The sequence below is a fragment of the Salvelinus fontinalis genome, chromosome 13 (assembly GCF_029448725.1).
Source record: "Salvelinus fontinalis isolate EN_2023a chromosome 13, ASM2944872v1, whole genome shotgun sequence".
Lineage (NCBI taxonomy): Eukaryota > Metazoa > Chordata > Actinopteri > Salmoniformes > Salmonidae > Salvelinus > Salvelinus fontinalis.
Genome location: NC_074677.1, coordinates 27,900,373 through 27,917,568, shown reverse-complemented (window position 1 = coordinate 27,917,568; position 17,196 = coordinate 27,900,373). Strand labels below are relative to the sequence as shown.

Sequence of the window (17,196 nt, the reverse complement as noted above, 5' to 3'; positions counted from 1 at the left end):
CTCCATCAAAAAGTTCGCCCTGCTTTGAGTCACGTGGTTGAAGAAAATGGCTTCTTGAAACGAATTTTGTCAAATGTGTTGCTAAAAGTAGAAAGTATAGCTACCTAAAACTAAATGCGAGTGTTAATATTGGACTGAAGGGTTTGTAACTTCAATCTCAGAAATCGTTATGCGTAAGTAACCGTTCTACTTTCGGTTTTTCATGATTCTCAGGAAGATGGGTGTGCAGCAGATCTCAACTGTTGTAATTTAAGATAGCTAACGTTAGCTTACAGTAGCTAGCTAACTAACAAATCTGTCTCGATTTAAACACCAAAGTCAACCGAACAACATGCCTCCTCGGAAAAAACGAGAGAACAGAGACATTGATGATTGTCCCAGGAAACGACGACGAGCTCAGGAAGAGGGCAATGTTGTCAACTCAGACAGCGACGAGGTAACCAGCTGAACTAACGTTACTGTATTTAGCTAGCTGGTAGCACACTGAATTTCTAGCTAACTATATTCCCACACTAGACGCAGAACTACCGAGCTAGGTATATTTCTGTGTAAAGTGACCTTTAATTAAATCTTAGCTAGAATATAAAGACTGTATGGTATACTTGATAACTGTCGGCCTTCAAACAATTTGTATTTGGATATCTAAGCTAGGCTTCCAGGCTTGAATAATAATATTATACAAACCTGGATGCCTAGCTTAGAGCCAAATACAAATAGTCTGAAACAGATACTGCTTGGCCGACACTTATCAAGCATAGCATGCAGTCTTTATATTCTACATATTCTACTCATCTCTCTTCTAACCCAGGATGAAGACTTCAGACCGACATCATCATCATTAAGAGGGGAGCGCAAACGGGACAAGGAGAGTAGAACACGATCAAACGGTATTCTGACCAACATATGTCTCCTTATTTGTAGCTAATTAGACTCATAATTTTCATGTACCACATCACCAGAATGCAACTATTGAAGCACTGCAAGATGGAACTTTAACCTACTGTACTGAAACTGTCCCTTCTCTTGTCAGAGATGACAGAGGAGGAGATGCTGGACCTGGCCATGAGACTGAGTAAACAGGAGGCCAGCAGCGCGGCTCTCCGGCAACGACAGGAGGAAGAGGCCGTGAGGAAGGCCATTGCTGAAAGCCTCTCCGTAAGTGTAGGTATTACTGACAGAAATCAAATGTCGCCTGGAGATTTCCTCTCAGTCCTCACCATTGTTTCAGATCAATCCAACCATTTGTATTGCGTTCTATCTATTCCTGTGATACATGAGTGTTGCTGTATCCCTTCAGGCAGACAGCCCTACTCATCCCCACTCAGAATCTTCGCTCGGGTCAGGGAGCCCTACCCAACAATGTCAAAATTCTCCTCCAGAGGGAGAGTGCAGCATACAGCCCCCCAGGCATAAACTCTCCTACCCTAACCATGGTGTGGCTGACAGGGAGGGAGCCCGCGGTGGAGGTGTTCATGTAGGGGTGGCTCCCTCAGACAGGAGGGGGAAGAAGGAGGGAAGCCCATTACTAGATATGACTGACCTGTCTCAGACCCAGAAGGTCTACTCCCAGTCCTCCCCCCTCAGCCAAGCTTCCATCTCAGTGCCGCTCCCATCCTCACAGGTCAGTGGTGCACACACACAGACCTACGCCATTATTTATATGTCATTGCCTGTTCAACCCTGGCTGCTGTTCTGCATTTCTTCAGGGGCTTCAATGGGCCCAGATCTAACTAACTACGCTCATACCTTAAGACTTAACTAATGTATGTGTTAAGTTCTGGTGACAGCAGGGTAGAAGAACCAACTACTTACTTAGATCTAAATGTGTTTTTAACAACAATGTTAGCATCATCTTACACTCATCACAGGCTAAGAATGCATGCCAGATCAGTTTTTATTTTTTATGATAACATCTTCTATGCCATTTTAAGGAGGAGGGGTCTTCTCAGAGGAACCTTTTCGGAGACCGCTCAGCCAACGCAATAGAATCTCAGGACTACAACAACTCCACAAAGAGTGACTCCCAGTCCCAACTCAGGATCAAGTCCCCTGGTTTCCCTTCCACTATGGCTTCCCAAGCCAACAAACCTGTCCTGTGCCTGGAGAAGCTTAGCCAGGACCTCCTAGTAGACTGTCAGGCCTCTGGGTTCCTACTAAAGGGTCATCCCAGCTTAACACTTCCCACAAAGTCCCAGAAATCTCAATTTTATCAGCCCAAGAGCCCCACATTCTCCAATACCCCTGTGTTTTCCAAAACAGAGAGAGGTGTGGAACCAGGCCAAAGTAGTCCCTCCTTTCCTAAACGCGCCATGTTCTCTAATAGTGATTCAGGAGAGGAAGAAAAAGAGGCCAGTCCCACCGTTCCTAAAAGCCTGGTCTTTTTCAAGACTGATAGAGGAAAGGCAGAAGAAGAAGGGAGTCCAACTTCTCCTAAAAGCACCATGTTCTCTAAGAGTGAAAGAGGACCAGAAGAGAAAGAGACCTTCTCCGGAAGTCCAGTCTTTTCCAGAACTGATCAGATAAGGGACCAGGGTCCACAGAGCTTTGTTGAACGTGTCTCTACAACAGGAGACTATGAGGGTGGAGACCGAGATGATGCTGTGAAGAGCAGGGATGCCTCCGAGTGCCTTCCACCACGCCCCAGAACAACCCTGTCCCTAAACAAGAGATTTGTGCCTATAAGGAAGACCGCTGGAGTTTCAGACAAAGCTGTTGACCAAGAGGAACGTGAGGGTGAATCCTCGCAGAGAACTGTAAAGAGGATTAGCACGCCTGTAAAGTTGGGTATGTTTTTTCCACCATTGTTTTAACCACTGTCATACATACAAAGCAATGTTACGATCATACATTGAGTTTGAATAAGAACAAGAAATACCTTTATGGCAGGTTCAAATAGCCTCTCTGCCTGCCCTTTTGGCTTTTTATGTTCAGATTCAATGTATGTATTGACATGATTCTTCCCTTTAGCTACAGAAGAAGACCTTAATTCAGAGGAACTTACATTGGCTTTGGAGACTCATCCAATGCAGGAGTTAACCAGCAATATGGCGCTACGCTGGTCAGATGATGACGAAGAGGAAAATGGTCCTGAAAAGGTGAAGCCAGGGAACTACAATATTGTCTATCACCAGTACTGTTATATAGCTTTTGGCCTCACCTGAAACCTAATTTACAGTGTATTGTGGAAACATCGTTCTCTCTCTCTTGCAGTCAGCTCACTTGCCCAGCCCAGTCTTCCCACGGAAGAATGGCCTCCTTCAGCCAAGCAACCAGAGTCTCTCCCCAAACACCCACGACCACCGTTCCCCCCAACACAGACACAGCCCCTGCCTTGTCCCCAAGAAACGCACTTACAACTTCGAAGGCGCCGCGTGCGAGGAGGGGGAGAGCCAGTCCAAGTGCATCCGGAAGAAGTTCACCTTCAAGGGCATTTATGGAGCCCCCTCTCCCTCTCTTCTCAGAGAGGCTGCAGGTAGGAGCCAGGATGAGGCCAAAGCCGAAAGCACCTCTTCCCACCAGCCCCTGGCCTCCTCCAGCCCCCTCTCTCCCCCCACAGACGGCCAGGGTGATGGGGGAGTGGTGTGCTACTATTGGGGTGTGCCTTTCTGTCCACGAGGGCAGGACCCAGACGCCTACACACAGGTGATCCTTCTTGGTCTGATGTAGTTTTCATTCATTTTTCTCTCACACAGACATTTTCTGGATTATGAGTCAATGTGGGTAACTGACATCTGGGAACACAAAAAGTGAGGGGTATGAATACTGTGTGCTATTGTATTGTTTAAGAAAAGTTCCATCCATTATTTTGTAATATTTAATTTATCTAATGTTAGATGTTATGACTTCTAACTGTAAGTGTCTAATAGAAATTACATGATTTTCCTTACAGGTGATCCTGTCCCAGTTGGAGGTGTATGAGAAGAGCCTGAAGGAGGCCCAGAGGGGTCTGCTGAAGAAGGCAGGCTGGGGGGAGCCAGTCCTCCCTGGGCCCCCAGAGAAACCCTTCTCCAGGAGGGGACGCCTCGAGAGACGCAGGGCCCCAAAACTCCTGGAAGAGGAGAGAGGGGGGAAACGTCAGGAAGAGCTAGTGGAGGTGGTAGAGGATGATGATGAAGAGGGAGAGAAGAGGGCGAGACAGCGGTCACGGGGGGGGGTGGAAGCGAGAGGGAAGAGAGGAAGACAGGAGTGGAAGGACTGCCAGGATCTGTTTGTGTCTTCTCCTGAACAAGAGGAAGTGAGTATTGCTTAATAATTAGAAATGCCTATTATAGACAGCTTGGAGCATTTATGCATTTATGTATTTTTGTATTTATGTATTTTCGTAGGCTGTATTAATATTTATTTTTTCTTTAGAAGTGTCAATCATATCAAAGGCTCTGATGATGCTACAGTACTTAATAAAAGTTCCTTGTTACACTATCTAACCACCAGATGGCACTATAAACAATTTACAATCCCAATGTGTTATTATAATACGGGCTTAAGTGTGTCTTTTTGGGATAGACACATTTTATTATGTAGAAAGGTCAATCCACTTGATGTTTTTCCCCCAGCAAATTTGTCTTGTTTTGTCTTCCCATAGAAATCTCCCTACCCTGTATTTCATGCAGATACCAGTCAGCTAATTCTACTTAAACGGTAAGGGAGGCGTAAACTGCTAAATCATACAGTATGGACCTAGGTTGTCTTTTATCTCAATGATACAAGTGTATTAATTGTGCACAAGAATGAAAAAAATGTATAAAGAATTCAGAGTTTATTTCTCATTTTATCAGGAGACTTGGCCTTAGACGAGAAGAGGAAAGACTTGCAGAAAAACAACCACCTGACTTACTGGAGGAGAGGGAGGAAGACGAGAAGGAAGAAAAGATGGATGATAAAGAGGGTGGAGAGAAGAGGGAGGAGGAAGAAAGGATGGGGGAAGAAGTGGATGTCGGAGGCTTAGAAGTTCCAGGTATAAGAAATTATGATATTATTTCTTAAACCAGTAGGTATATATGGTTCCATTTAGATTTGAATAATTAATGTTGTGAGCTTCCTATGTAGCTGTAATTGTCATGCCGCTACTTGTTGTTTCTGATGGCAGAGACCCAACTCAGTGATGACAGCACTCGAGACCTCATGGTCACCAGCCCTGCACAGGTTAGTCACACTACCAAAGACACTCGTGTATATAGAGCATTTTGACTACGGTTCTGAATGATTCTCCTTCTTTTACCCAACACCTAGAAATAATGGGTGTGTGCATAGAATTGTGAGGCTATGGTTTAACATTTTAGCCATTTCGCACAGTGGTTCCCAAACTGTGGTGCTTGCCCCGGGGACCCCCCCCCCCCCCCAAAAAAAGAATACTCTGTCCGGCTGTCAACTTACTCTTGAAAGTTGTAATAGTAGAATCGAATGCACAAGGTACTATTTCGAAATTGGGGAGTGCATCATCAGTATTCCTCTTATCATTGCATACCTTCATGGGCTGTTTATAACTTGTCAAATGTCCAGATCAACTAACCCATGTCAGGAAGCATTTGTTTTTGCTAGATTGTTACCCTATACATTTTGTTGTGATGTTTAAGTCACTCAAATATGACATGAATACACATTAGTCATGGCAAAATGTATAGAATTGCAGGAAATAAGCTTTAAACTTGCAAAATGTCCTCTCTGCCAACAAATGGGTGTGAACAGTTTGTCATGAACAGTGCTTGGGCCCATGGACCCATTTTTTTGTGGGGGGCATTGTGGTATTTATTTACTCTTTGAAGAGGTAGGGTTTCAGAAGTTTTCGGAAGAGGATTGTTGATGTCTATGATTGATTTGGCAACCTGTAGCCCCAGCCAGAGAGCCAGTCCCTGCCTCAGATCCAGATATTTCTTTCATCACCCTGTCCTCTGGAACAGCGTGAAGAGGGGATGTTGGTGGTTGGAGCGGAGGAGGGGAGGAGGAGTAGCCCTGTGGGGATCCCTGCTGTAGGAGAGGATGTTCGGATGGAGGAGGATATCCCAGAGCCTTCCTTCCCTCGGAGCCCCAGCATGGACTGTCCCATGTGCATGCGTCTCTTCCCCCTGACGGAGATTGAGATGCACGCTGCCTACTGTGACGGTACCACCGGTATCATGGAGGAGGAAATGGCAGAGGAGAGCCACTCGCAGGGTGATACTATTTTCCTTTTGTAGGACAATAGATCTGATTCTGAGTAGGCACAGCAGACCAGCATGCTGAAAATTATTAACTTGTCAATGTCGCCAAATTTTACAGTACCCACAAATGGTATTTTATACTATTTCAGGACTGATGTACATACAGTAAAACAGTCCTGTTGATATGTACCGGTAGTTTCAGTCAAGGCTCGTAGGAAGAGGACCAGAATGGGAGAGATCATTGGAGAGGAGCAGCCCAGCTCTTCTGGCTCTGGCAAGTAAGTAGGTATGACAGTATTTACCTTGGTCTAGCGGCACGTCTTACTCGGGTTACGTTGGGATTTTGTTGTGTGTCCCATCCTAAGGTGTTGAAAGTAAATTCCCCTTACTCTTTCCTATAATGCCTATACATGTTAACAAATATGAATTAATGGAAGACAAGCAACTGATGTTCATACCTTTTCTACGCGTTTTGTCTCCACGGCAGGGTGGTACAGGGAGAGAAGTGCTTCCTGTGTCAGCAACTATTTCCTCTCAAGAACCATGAGAAGCATGTAGAGGACTGCATCAAGAACAAAGAGGTCTCCAAGGCTGCACCCAGAGACGGACAGGTACTCCTGGTTAGCAGTACTACACACACTAGTACTTGTTTTTCTTCTACTTCCTGGCACTGATTCTGCTGATAGCGGCTATTTCAAAGAAGGGTCTACTTGCAGTGACTGATATGTGGTTGTTTTTCTTACTAAACTTGGTTGAATGCACTGACTTCAAGTTACTCTGGATAAGAGTGACTGCTAAATGACTAGCTCTTCTGGTCTTCTGTCTGTGGGACGATCTTCCAGAGTGGAGACTTGCTGAGTGCTCTGGACCAGACAGAGCATATATATTCAGGTACTGTACTCTCACTTTCTGTCATTGGCTTGTTTTACACTTTCCTAAAGCCTCTTTCCACCATGTTTGAATGGGAGCAAAGAGAGCCAATGTTTTCACTCTATTTGGTGTCTTTTTAGGGACTGCTGAGGCCGAACCATGCGATACTACCTTCAATAACCAACAAAGGTAAGCAAAACAACAGGAAATAGTGATGGATTTTGTGGGGGAAACTCCATTTGACTGTTACTGTAGTACCCACCCCCGGTGACATAGGATGGGGTAGGATAGGGATAGGGAGGGGAGTCTGATAAGCGGACCCTGTCAAGGATATACCCTGATAGTTAGTATTCTGAAGCATCATAGCAAGTCTATTACATGCTTATAAACCTTCATAGTTGTCCATAGTGGACTAAGGCTGTTAGTATACCCCTATTTAAGTAGGTATTAATTTGCCATTTTCTGCTGATTTTGATAGTTCATAAAAAAAAAACGAGGGTCAATATGAGATGGTAGTAAGCAGACTGCAGCGTTTAGTGCTGGTCTACACTTGATTAGGGATTCCACAGCACTCCAGTAACTATATATCATCAATCTACCTCTGAAGCCCATAACCTCTCTGTATAACAGTGTGCATGTAACACCTGCACTTGTCCAATAAGAAATGCAAAATTTCACTCTCCGTTGAATGTTTTCCTACGGTCTACCCCAATGAACATGATCCTGCTCTGTATAACTGTTACTTTTATTCCAGTGGCCTGATTGATGATCTGGACACAGCAGAATCTGGGGGAAGAGGAGACTTCAGTGCCCCAGGTTTTAGAGTGAGCACCTTGCCCATCCAATCCTTCACCCCTGTCTCAGAAGCCACAGACTGCCTTATCGACTTCTAACGCCAATGCTCTTCCACTACCTCCTCTTCCTCCTCCAGGCCCAGCCAAAGAGAGATTAAATCAATAGTTTACAAAAAATATAAATTACTGTCAACCACTTTTTATACCCCTGCATATCTTTTATTTGTATTGTTTGTTACACTGAATTGAATGACAAAAATGTGTGTTATTAATATGGTATTAAATTATACTGTTTTTTTTTTAATCTACTTTCGTTGGGAGACATGTTTGTTGGATTGTTACTATGTTCATGTGGATGTCATGAGGTATACGTGTAGTTCTAAACTATTTCTTGCAGTAATGCATACAGAAATCTATGTAAGAGTCCATTCACTTTTGCAGACCAACCAAAAGAATGCCTGCATACCAAACAGTCACAGCGAACCAAACCGTCCTCATTGTACATTATTGGGTTGTATTTTGGAGGTGGGAGAACTATCAGGTTACAGCAGCCTTCATCAGTGCCACTGTGGCTGTATGATTGTAATAGAAATACAGTGCTACCAGTGTAAACAATGATTGCAAGAGGACTGATTGTCAATTGCAGGTAAACATTTCTTCAATTTATTTTGTAGTGAATTTAGGTACGTTCTGTCGAGTTAATTTTGTTTTATGGTGTGTCAAGTATATGGTAGGGCTATTTACACCTGATGTTGCGTGAAGTATTTCCTTCCAAAGTATGCTGAAAATGTGTCCTTCTGCCAACACTACAAGCATATCAAGTTTTAAGTGATTCAATCCATGGAATGTGCTATAGAAGTACAGTTCACACTGCTATTAGCATCTAAGCTCTTTGCCACCTGTGTACCATTCCAGTGATTCTATATCCTCCCAGATGAGCAGCAAGAAGACCAAGAGGGCCAAACTTAGCCAGGATTCCTCAGACCCAGTCAGCATATGCATATCCGCAGATACCTTCCACATGGTACACCTACTGTGTGTGCGTGTGTGACCTTATCGCTGCGTTTCATCCTTCCTTTGCAGGGGAAAGTGTCTCCCAGCCTTTCCGTCTCTGAGTAGGACGAGGACCTAGGAAAGGTCATCTCACCTGCAGAAAGATCTGAATAAATGACTGGGCAAAGACACCAAAAGGCTCCTCCTTAAGATGCTTCACACCTTTGTGAGGACCACACCTAATGGAACAGGTATGTTAAAAGAGACATGGTCTCAATGTGGTCCAGCGAAAATGTCTTATGTGGACTGAAATGTTGTGTACTCAAGGAAAGTGGAAGCTACTCTGGTTGGCTTCAACAGAGACTGGTGACTTCCTGGCACTAGACCTGGGAGGGACTAACCTATGTGTCCTCTATTTGAAGTTAGGAGTGGAGGATCAGCAGCATGAAAGATGTTTACACCATCCATGAGGAGGTTGATACGTCTGGAAAGGCGAGTGTTAACTCACTGTTAAATTTAACACTTTCTTAGTGTGTGTATGTGACCCACCGAAAGAGTGTAAAACTAACACTTTTGAAAGTGTTGACAAACTAACACCATAAGAGTGTTGGGTCTGTAACACCGTGGGTGTTGCAAATTAGGTCCGTAACACTGGTGTTGCAAATTCTGACTTAAAATAACACTTAGTAGTTTTACAGTCATTTATGGAGTGTTGTTTTAGCATTGTAGGGTGTAGAGCATTATTTGCCTATTTCCCAGCAGCTTTGTTAGTAATATGATATATGGAAGGGAGGTAGGTAGTTGAAAGGAGTGATAATTTTGTAATTTAAACAAATAGAATATTTTAACGAAATGTATATATTTTGAATGTTAGTGATACCCACCCATGACTGTTTTGTTAGTAACAGAGACATGGTTTTGCAGTCAACACTAATTGGCTGCCTGAGTGAATGTTTTTTAATTAAAAGTAAACTATTTATATAGATATATTATACATTTTGTAAGGCCTAGTTTTCCCCAATATTGTGGTCTGATGATTCTGGCTCATAGCCCATATAACATCTGCAAGTCACAATATGCTGGCTTGTGAAGTGATTTGTAATTCCTATTGGAATCCAGCCAGAGGTACTATTCTAAAAATCAACCTGCAACAAAGCATGCTGGGAAATGTGTTGAGGCCCCTCCTTGGTACATTTTTTTCACTCAGAGTTAACAGAAATGAACTCGGCTCAGTTGAGTAACAACACCACACGGTGTTGATTCACACTTGATTTTTCCCACTGGTGTTAACTCCACTAGAATAACACTCACAACACTTACCTCCACACTAAGATTTTAACACCTGCAAATTTTAACTCCAAGAGAGACCTCAGGAAAAGTACTGAAGTTAGTGTGAAAGGGGAGAGTGAAGAAGAAACAGAGAATCCATCCACGTTCCTCGCAAAACCATGAGCAGCCATTAGCTCAGATGCAGAGGCTGTTCCAGTGGTTTAATTTAAAGCTGCCTTGTTCAAGGGCAAAACGACAGATTTTTACCTTGTCAGCTCGGGAATTCGATCTTACAACCTTTCGGTTACTAGTCCAACGCTCTAACCACTAGGCTACCTGCCGCCCCCAGGTTTATTTTATTGGAAAATAAAATAAATGTGATGCTGGATGACAACATAGTGATGTTTGTTTCCAACATTCGGGCTGTTCTCCTAAAGAAGTTAAATCTGCTTTGCGTTTTGTTTCCTTTCCACTATAGTAACGAGTATCCCAACCCTAGAAGGAACCAGTGACAGTAAAAAAAAACAGCAGGGATGAATGTTGAAACTTGTCGAAGGTATTTCAACAGGGCGGAACGTTGAGGGAATGCCACTACTCTGCCAGGCAGGCCCCAAACAACAAGAAAAAAAATCCTCTAAAATGTTTCTATCTTCAGAGGTCTATAATATTTTTTTATGGCTGACTGTTCAAACAATACCAGTTCCTTTCCCGTGGAACTTTTTTGCCTGTTTTCTGACGTGTAGGTCAGTTTACACCCCCTAAAGTCGTCAATTAGTCCATGTTTTAAGTCAAGGACATTGCTATAAAAAAAATGATCTAACCTTTATTTATCCAGGTTTCATTGAGATAAAAATATAGCAAGGGAGAATTTAGCAAGGGAGACCTAATTGAACCTGGATGAATGATATATGACCTGGATGAATTAAGATGTAAATATAGTGCTAGGTATAGGGCTGGTTGCCTCCTGAAAAGACATCAGTGTTGTCATGAGCAGATCTGCTTTACAACATTGATTTAAGATTACAGTATCATATTTGAAGAGAACAGAAAAGTAGGATCTAGGGATTCATCCAGTCAAGTTAACTTAAAATGATACATGACTTTCACTGGAGATGGAATATTTCTGACGGAGAATTACATATGCATGGACATCGTCACCTTGTGGAGAAATACGTATTTTTGTCTATTCTGACTGTTGTGTTACTCTGAATTACATGTCATAATCCCACTGGTCATCTTTGACTATGCCATTATCTATAATAGTGTTATAGCTGTTATAGATGGTATACAGGTGTTATACCAGATGACATGGACAATGGAACCTTGTCCTGAAATAGAAATAACAAACCTTCCCATTGGTAGAGTGTCTGCAGCCTTTCCGTCTCTCTGTGGAGAATCTGCGGGAGGTGTCGTCTCGCCTGAGGAAGGACCTGATCATAAGGCGGGGCAAACACACAAACCGCCGAGCGCCAGTCAAGATGCTGCCCACTTTTGTGAGGTCTACACCTGATGGGACAGGTACTGTACTGTATTCCTTAAGGCCCAATGCAACCGTTTTTATATTGATATCAAATATTGTTTGCGTAACTATTAAGTACCTTACTGTAATAGAATTCCTTTAAAATTTGCAAAAATGGCTTTTTAGCAAAAAACTATTCCTCAAGCAAGAATTTTGCTAGGACTTTCTGGGAGTGGTCTGAGTGGAAAGGGGGAAACTAGCTGTTATTGGCAGAGAGGTTTGGAACTATCTTTATCATTGGTCTATTAACCAATTTACTCGGTGCTTAATTTGTAAATTGGGAGGTACCGGGAACAAAAAGCGAGCCCGGGAGGGGTGACCTGGCTCTGAGGTACAGCAACACATTAAGAAAAAAATGATCTTTATAACAAAGCATTGCATGCATTATCGCTTTTGCATACTGGCATAGAGCAGTAGAGGCCTTATATAATTGCATGTTTAGAAATAATTTTAGATGACAGAAGACCTTTGCAGATTTTTTTGTAATAGCTCACAAATGATCGAAATGACAGCCTACTTTGACACTGAGAATCTGAGATCAATAAAAATGGCCCTGTCTTGAATACATCAATAGCCTAGGTGTGTGGAGACTAGGGTTGCAAAGGGTGGGGAAACTTGTTCCATAGGAAGTTAAGCCCAGGAATGTTGGTAATTTTGCTTAAATTCATCATTAAAGTTAGCTTATAACAGTGAACCTTTTTTTGTCGGATACACAAAGGCAATTCTAGGTCTTGAGGCATAGTTTAACCAAAATATCTCAAATTCAATGGAATTGCAACCCTCTGCATGTACAGTACATTCTTCCATCACATGTGCAGTGCACTCTTCCATCACATGTACATCTGATTCTCAAGTTCTTGCACACTAATGAGATGCTATTGATCCCACACTACTACACTGTCTGAGCCAAGGACTAAATACTTTCTGGAAAGTTTTGATTACAGTACTAGGTGGGGTGAATATATTTTATGACATACGATATTTTTTGCTAACTAGTAAATAGTAGCCTGCAGCAAAATGTGTTTAAATAATTTCTAACTTGTTAACAATTTCTGCCTGTTAGTTTTTGCTACCATGTGGGTTTTAGCTTGCTTGAGCCTGCTAACTGAGGAGTGTTAATTCACCTGTTTCCATACATGTTTAATTTGCGGTAAAACATTTATCTTACAAAGAAGTTGTTTAATCTAACTGCTGAACTATTTATCTGTACATGGAATTGTATTTGTTTAGTTTTTTTACTCTTTTTTTTCTTCTAATCTTTACAGGAAAACCAGTATTCTACAAGAGCACAGAGACACCGGTCTCTACATTGCAGATGAGCTGAAGGCAGTCATCAATGACCTTGGACCAGAGAAGGTATTTGCGCTGGTGACAGACAATGCTGCGAACATTAAGGCTGCTTGCTCACATCACACCCATTGGCTGTGCTGGCACTGAAAACAATGGATACACTCTACAAGAGAGCAAAGGAAATGGTTAGTTATGTGAAGGGTCGTCAAGTTATAGCAGCAATCTACCTCACCAAGCAAAGTGAAAAGAATACGAGCACCACTCTGCTTGCAGATGTAAGATAAGAAATCCTTACTGCCCTGCTCACTTCACTGTTGCTCTAAGCACAGGAAACTGCAGATCTGAAATACATCAAAAAGTGTGAAGACTTCTGCCTGAAGCCCATACACGCCGCAGCGTTCATGTTGGACCCTAAGTATGCTGGCAAGACCATCCTGTCTGGTGCAGAGTTCAACAAGGCCTATGGTGTTATCACTACCGTGTCTCGCCACCTTGGCCTGGATGGGGGCAAGGTTCTTGGCAGTCTGGCGAAGTACACTTCCAAGCAAAGGCTGTGGGATGGAGATGCAATATGGCAGTTGTGCCAACATATCTCATCAGCCACCTGGTGGAAGGGACTTTGTGGATCTGAGGCTCTTTTCCCTGTTGCCTCCATCATCCTCCAAATCCTACCAACATTAGCCGCCTCCGAGTGTAACTGGTCCTTGTCTGGGAACATACACACCAAACCACGCAACAGGCTGATCAATACAAGAGTTGAAAAATTGGTGGCCATCCTGGCAAATTTGAGACTTTTTGAGCCTGACAATGGCTCAATGAGCCATCCTCAACAAGTTTGAGCTGTGCATCATTTTCTAATCCCAGGTAGAAACGGTGCCTGTAAATCCCTGTGTTACAATGTCTTACTTTCTAAGCATCGACTTTCAATGGTTCATTTTAAGTCAAACTACAAATATGGGACATTGACTGGAAAACTGTCTGTCAGCCACAAAGTCCTTTTTAAACTACTCATGTGACCAGGAAAACACAAGTCAGAAAATTTAACATAGACATACTCAAGGTAATACATCTTGGTGACTCATGAGGGCTGTGACTTTGCCAGGTTTTGATCACTGAAAGCCATGCTCAGTTTCTAGGGATAAAGCATACGATTCCCCAGCCTGAATAGGTATGAATCCCTTTACAGACCCGTCTCGTGGATTTTCGCACTAAGTTGTAAAATGTTGACTCATTGTGATGTCTTTCCCTGTCCAGTGGTTTTACCACATTGCGGCCTGCCTGGCTGAGTTCCTGGAGCTGAAGGGTCAGACGCTACCTCTGGGCTGTACCTTCTCTTTCGAGCAGAAAGACATCGACAAGGTTCGTCACAGTCAGCCAACACACACACAAACACATGCGCAGGCACACACACATGAATACACAAAGGATCCATTCATGCAGCCAGGACTGATATTAGTAGAAAATACCAAGCCCAGGTTACTTCTCAACATTGGACTAATTCAGAGTCATGACGTTTGAACATTTAATTGTCTTTACACTTGTTTGGACAGTCTATTTGACAACCCTGTCAGAAAGAGTCAAGGGCTAATAGTAAGTGATGGTCAAATCTCACTCATTGTCTGACCTCGACTTCCAGAGTATCCTGATCCGTTGGACCAAAGGCTTTCTTTAACTGTTTAGGAGTGGATGTGGTCAGGCTACTCAGAAGCCATCCACAGCAGAGAGGTGAGTCTGTAGGCCTCTTTTACCATCCGACTACCACCACTTTCTAATAACCAGTTATTTTGAAGGGATATGCATTTGGAATGTTATTACTACATTAGTAGAGCCTATAAAATAAGTTGTTATACCAGTTTATTTATTTCTGTCTTTCTCCCCCCCTTGGACTATGACATTGGTTCAGTTGCAATGGTGAATGACACTGTGAGGACCATGATGAGCTGTGGATACAGGGACCAGAGCTGTGAGATTGACATGATCATTGGTAGGTAGTACCTATCTGTACTGCAGCCACACTACTGCAAACATAGCATTAGAGGAAAGAACACAAATAAAGGCATAAGATGCCCCATTTTGCCTAGCAAGTGAAGGAGAGGGTGACTGTAGTAATATATAAGTCATATTATCATGTTATTACAAATTGCTTGCCACAATGTTAGGGATGTTAATGATAACCATGGAGTCCTATCTTGAAACATATCATTTCTAGCACTTCCACAATGTAAGGGCTCCCTCTGCTGGAGATGATAGCAACGGGGTTTTGTTTGTGTTTTTGTGTGCGCATGCAATATGTTGCATTCATTTCTGTGTAAGATTCTCTGCCTCCCCAGGGACGGGGACAAACGCATGTTACGTGGATTAGATAAATAACGTGAAGAGAGTGGGCGGGGAGGATGTATGTATTTGCAGGTAGCCTGGCAGGTAGGAGCGTTGGGTCAGTAACCGAAAGGTGACCGACAAGGGATGGGGGGTGTTGTAGACGATGGGACATCCAAACTGAGTTTGACCTGGTGGTGGATCGAGATTTACTCAACCCAGGCGTGCATGCGTATGTGTTTCTCCACCAAATTAATGAGCAGTCAAAAGTACGTAGCTAAAGTACATAAAAATACATAACTTCGATGTTTGACTCTCTTGACTTTCATGTGCCGAATACAGGCCAAACCTCATTCACCCTGGTCAATTTATCTGTGTACTTTGTTGTTTTGTGACTTTGTCCAGGACAGCTTTGAGACCAGATTCATCTCTGGAGGTAGAGGAGTAAGTGACTGACACACCATGCTCTTATGTGTCATATCTCTAGTTACACAGATCCTAAATATATCAGTTATTTTTTTTAATCAATGTGCTACATAATACAGAAGCTACTACTGGGTAAGATTGAGAGAAATGAGCGCAACTGTCTTTACAACTATATATTGTAAAATCGACTAGAAATGGAAGGGCTGGGAATTGCCAGGGACTTTGGTATATGATATTATCACAATACTTAGGTGCCGATATGATGTATTGCAATTCGATACTGGGATTTTTTGGCAATTTAACGTTCTAAACATTGCTCACCATAAGTCTGCTGCAAAGGGACATGAGAAAATGCGTTTTGATCAGTCATAGAAATATTGTTAGTGCTGAAAACAAATTATCTCCCTTATTAAAAAGAAGCTGAAGAAGGAAAAATACTGGAATTTTGGTACAGGCAACTAGCGCAAAAACTATATTGTGATAATGTCGATACGATATATCGTAAAAACATGTTCACCTCAGATAGAAATGTTATGAAATGGTCCACAGGGTTATTTCAGTTTAAGTGGAAAGTTACAGATAAATCCTGCTTTTTATATTCTTGTCACTTGATTGAATGGAGAATATCCTCTTGTGCTGCCATAATAACAATGTGGATTTCCTGCCTTTGTTTCCTCAGTGTATTCACAAGTCACTGAATCTCAGTAATATGTCGGTCTAACCACTATCCTAAAGTTAATTACACCCCTCCCTCAACCTTATCCCTGCCTTTCCACTCTGTTTGTCTAAATGCAGGAATTTCACATGATGGAATATTATTTCATAGAATACTTATTTTCCAATTGTCCATGGAGGTTGTATCTCTCTTATTCACTCCTTTGCACTGTCAGGAGGACCAATGTCAGTATCAGGTGTGCAGGTAGTCAAATCAATGTATGGCTATCTCCCTGTCTCTCTCAACATTGTTATCCCCCTGTTTCTCTTCTCTCCAGCTTCAGTAAGCAGCTCCAGGAGACCGTAAGAATCCTGGTCCCTAAGTGTGACATCACTTTCCTCGTCACGGAGCATGGCAGCGGAAAAGGGCACTGCCATGGTAACGGCGGTGGCACAAGCTGGCCATGTAGCCTCGACTGTTAGAGGACAGCAGAGGAGGATGAGGAAGATGAGGAAGATGGAAATTAATGTTAGACCAGAGGAGGCACACTGGAAAGACTACTTGAAATGCAGCACCATAAAAATGTCCACCTCAAATGATTTTGTTGTACGGTACATGCTAAACAGCTAACTCACTTTCTCCTACTGTGTGGAAAGTGATGAATTAACTTTTTTACCGTAGGCTACCGTTAAAAATAAATGTTTTATTGTACATGGTTAACTTTCAGTGAGGAAATTCCCTTTTTTCTGAAACTTCTGTGTGAAATATGTATTATGTATAAGAAATGTTACATTTTATACTAGAATGAACTTTTAATGGGTAAAGTCTCGCTGTATATTTAGAGACCAGATATTTGATACTTGGACATCACTGCAGCTATATTTGAATGGCAGCTTGGTGATACAATTAGTCTTGAAGTAAAAATCT

At 42.6% G+C, this 17,196-nt stretch overlaps 1 protein-coding gene across 8 annotated transcripts; it reads left to right on the top strand.

Annotated features, from left to right (window-relative positions):
• Positions 1-16,989, top strand: LOC129868346 (BRCA1-A complex subunit RAP80-like). 8 transcript variants are annotated; one of them, XM_055942246.1, is made up of 24 exons: positions 1-173; positions 319-436; positions 809-887; positions 1,031-1,161; positions 1,298-1,621; positions 1,932-2,784; positions 2,968-3,095; positions 3,211-3,642; positions 3,890-4,234; positions 4,583-4,638; positions 4,776-4,954; positions 5,087-5,142; positions 5,829-6,150; positions 6,334-6,415; positions 6,625-6,748; positions 6,980-7,028; positions 7,148-7,196; positions 7,762-9,045; positions 9,217-11,581; positions 12,848-12,938; positions 14,127-14,231; positions 14,509-14,597; positions 14,776-14,856; positions 16,607-16,989. In XM_055942246.1, the coding sequence occupies exons 2-18, from the start codon at positions 332-334 to the stop codon at positions 7,898-7,900; spliced, it is 3,453 nt and encodes a 1,150-aa protein (XP_055798221.1). In that variant the 5' UTR covers positions 1-173; positions 319-331; the 3' UTR covers positions 7,901-9,045; positions 9,217-11,581; positions 12,848-12,938; positions 14,127-14,231; positions 14,509-14,597; positions 14,776-14,856; positions 16,607-16,989. The 8 variants fall into 8 exon arrangements, with proteins under 8 accessions (XP_055798221.1, XP_055798223.1, XP_055798222.1 ...); XM_055942248.1 differs by having other exon boundaries at positions 1-436; positions 7,762-7,831; positions 8,885-9,045; XM_055942247.1 differs by having other exon boundaries at positions 1-436; positions 1,031-1,155.
• Positions 16,990-17,196: the final 207 nt, after the last annotated feature.

What these genes read in the sequence shown, in the direction of transcription:
- LOC129868346 (XM_055942246.1), top strand. Translation starts at nt 332, where the DNA reads ATGCCTCCTCGGAAAAAACGAGAGAACAGAGACATTGATGATTGTCCC. An exon ending in TAGCACGCCTGTAAAGTTGG is followed by an intron (nt 2,785 to 2,967) that starts GTATGTTTTTTC and finishes TCTTCCCTTTAG; the next exon opens with CTACAGAAGAAGACCTTAAT. An exon ending in AGAGGAGAGCCACTCGCAGG is followed by an intron (nt 6,151 to 6,333) that starts GTGATACTATTT and finishes ATGTACCGGTAG; the next exon opens with TTTCAGTCAAGGCTCGTAGG.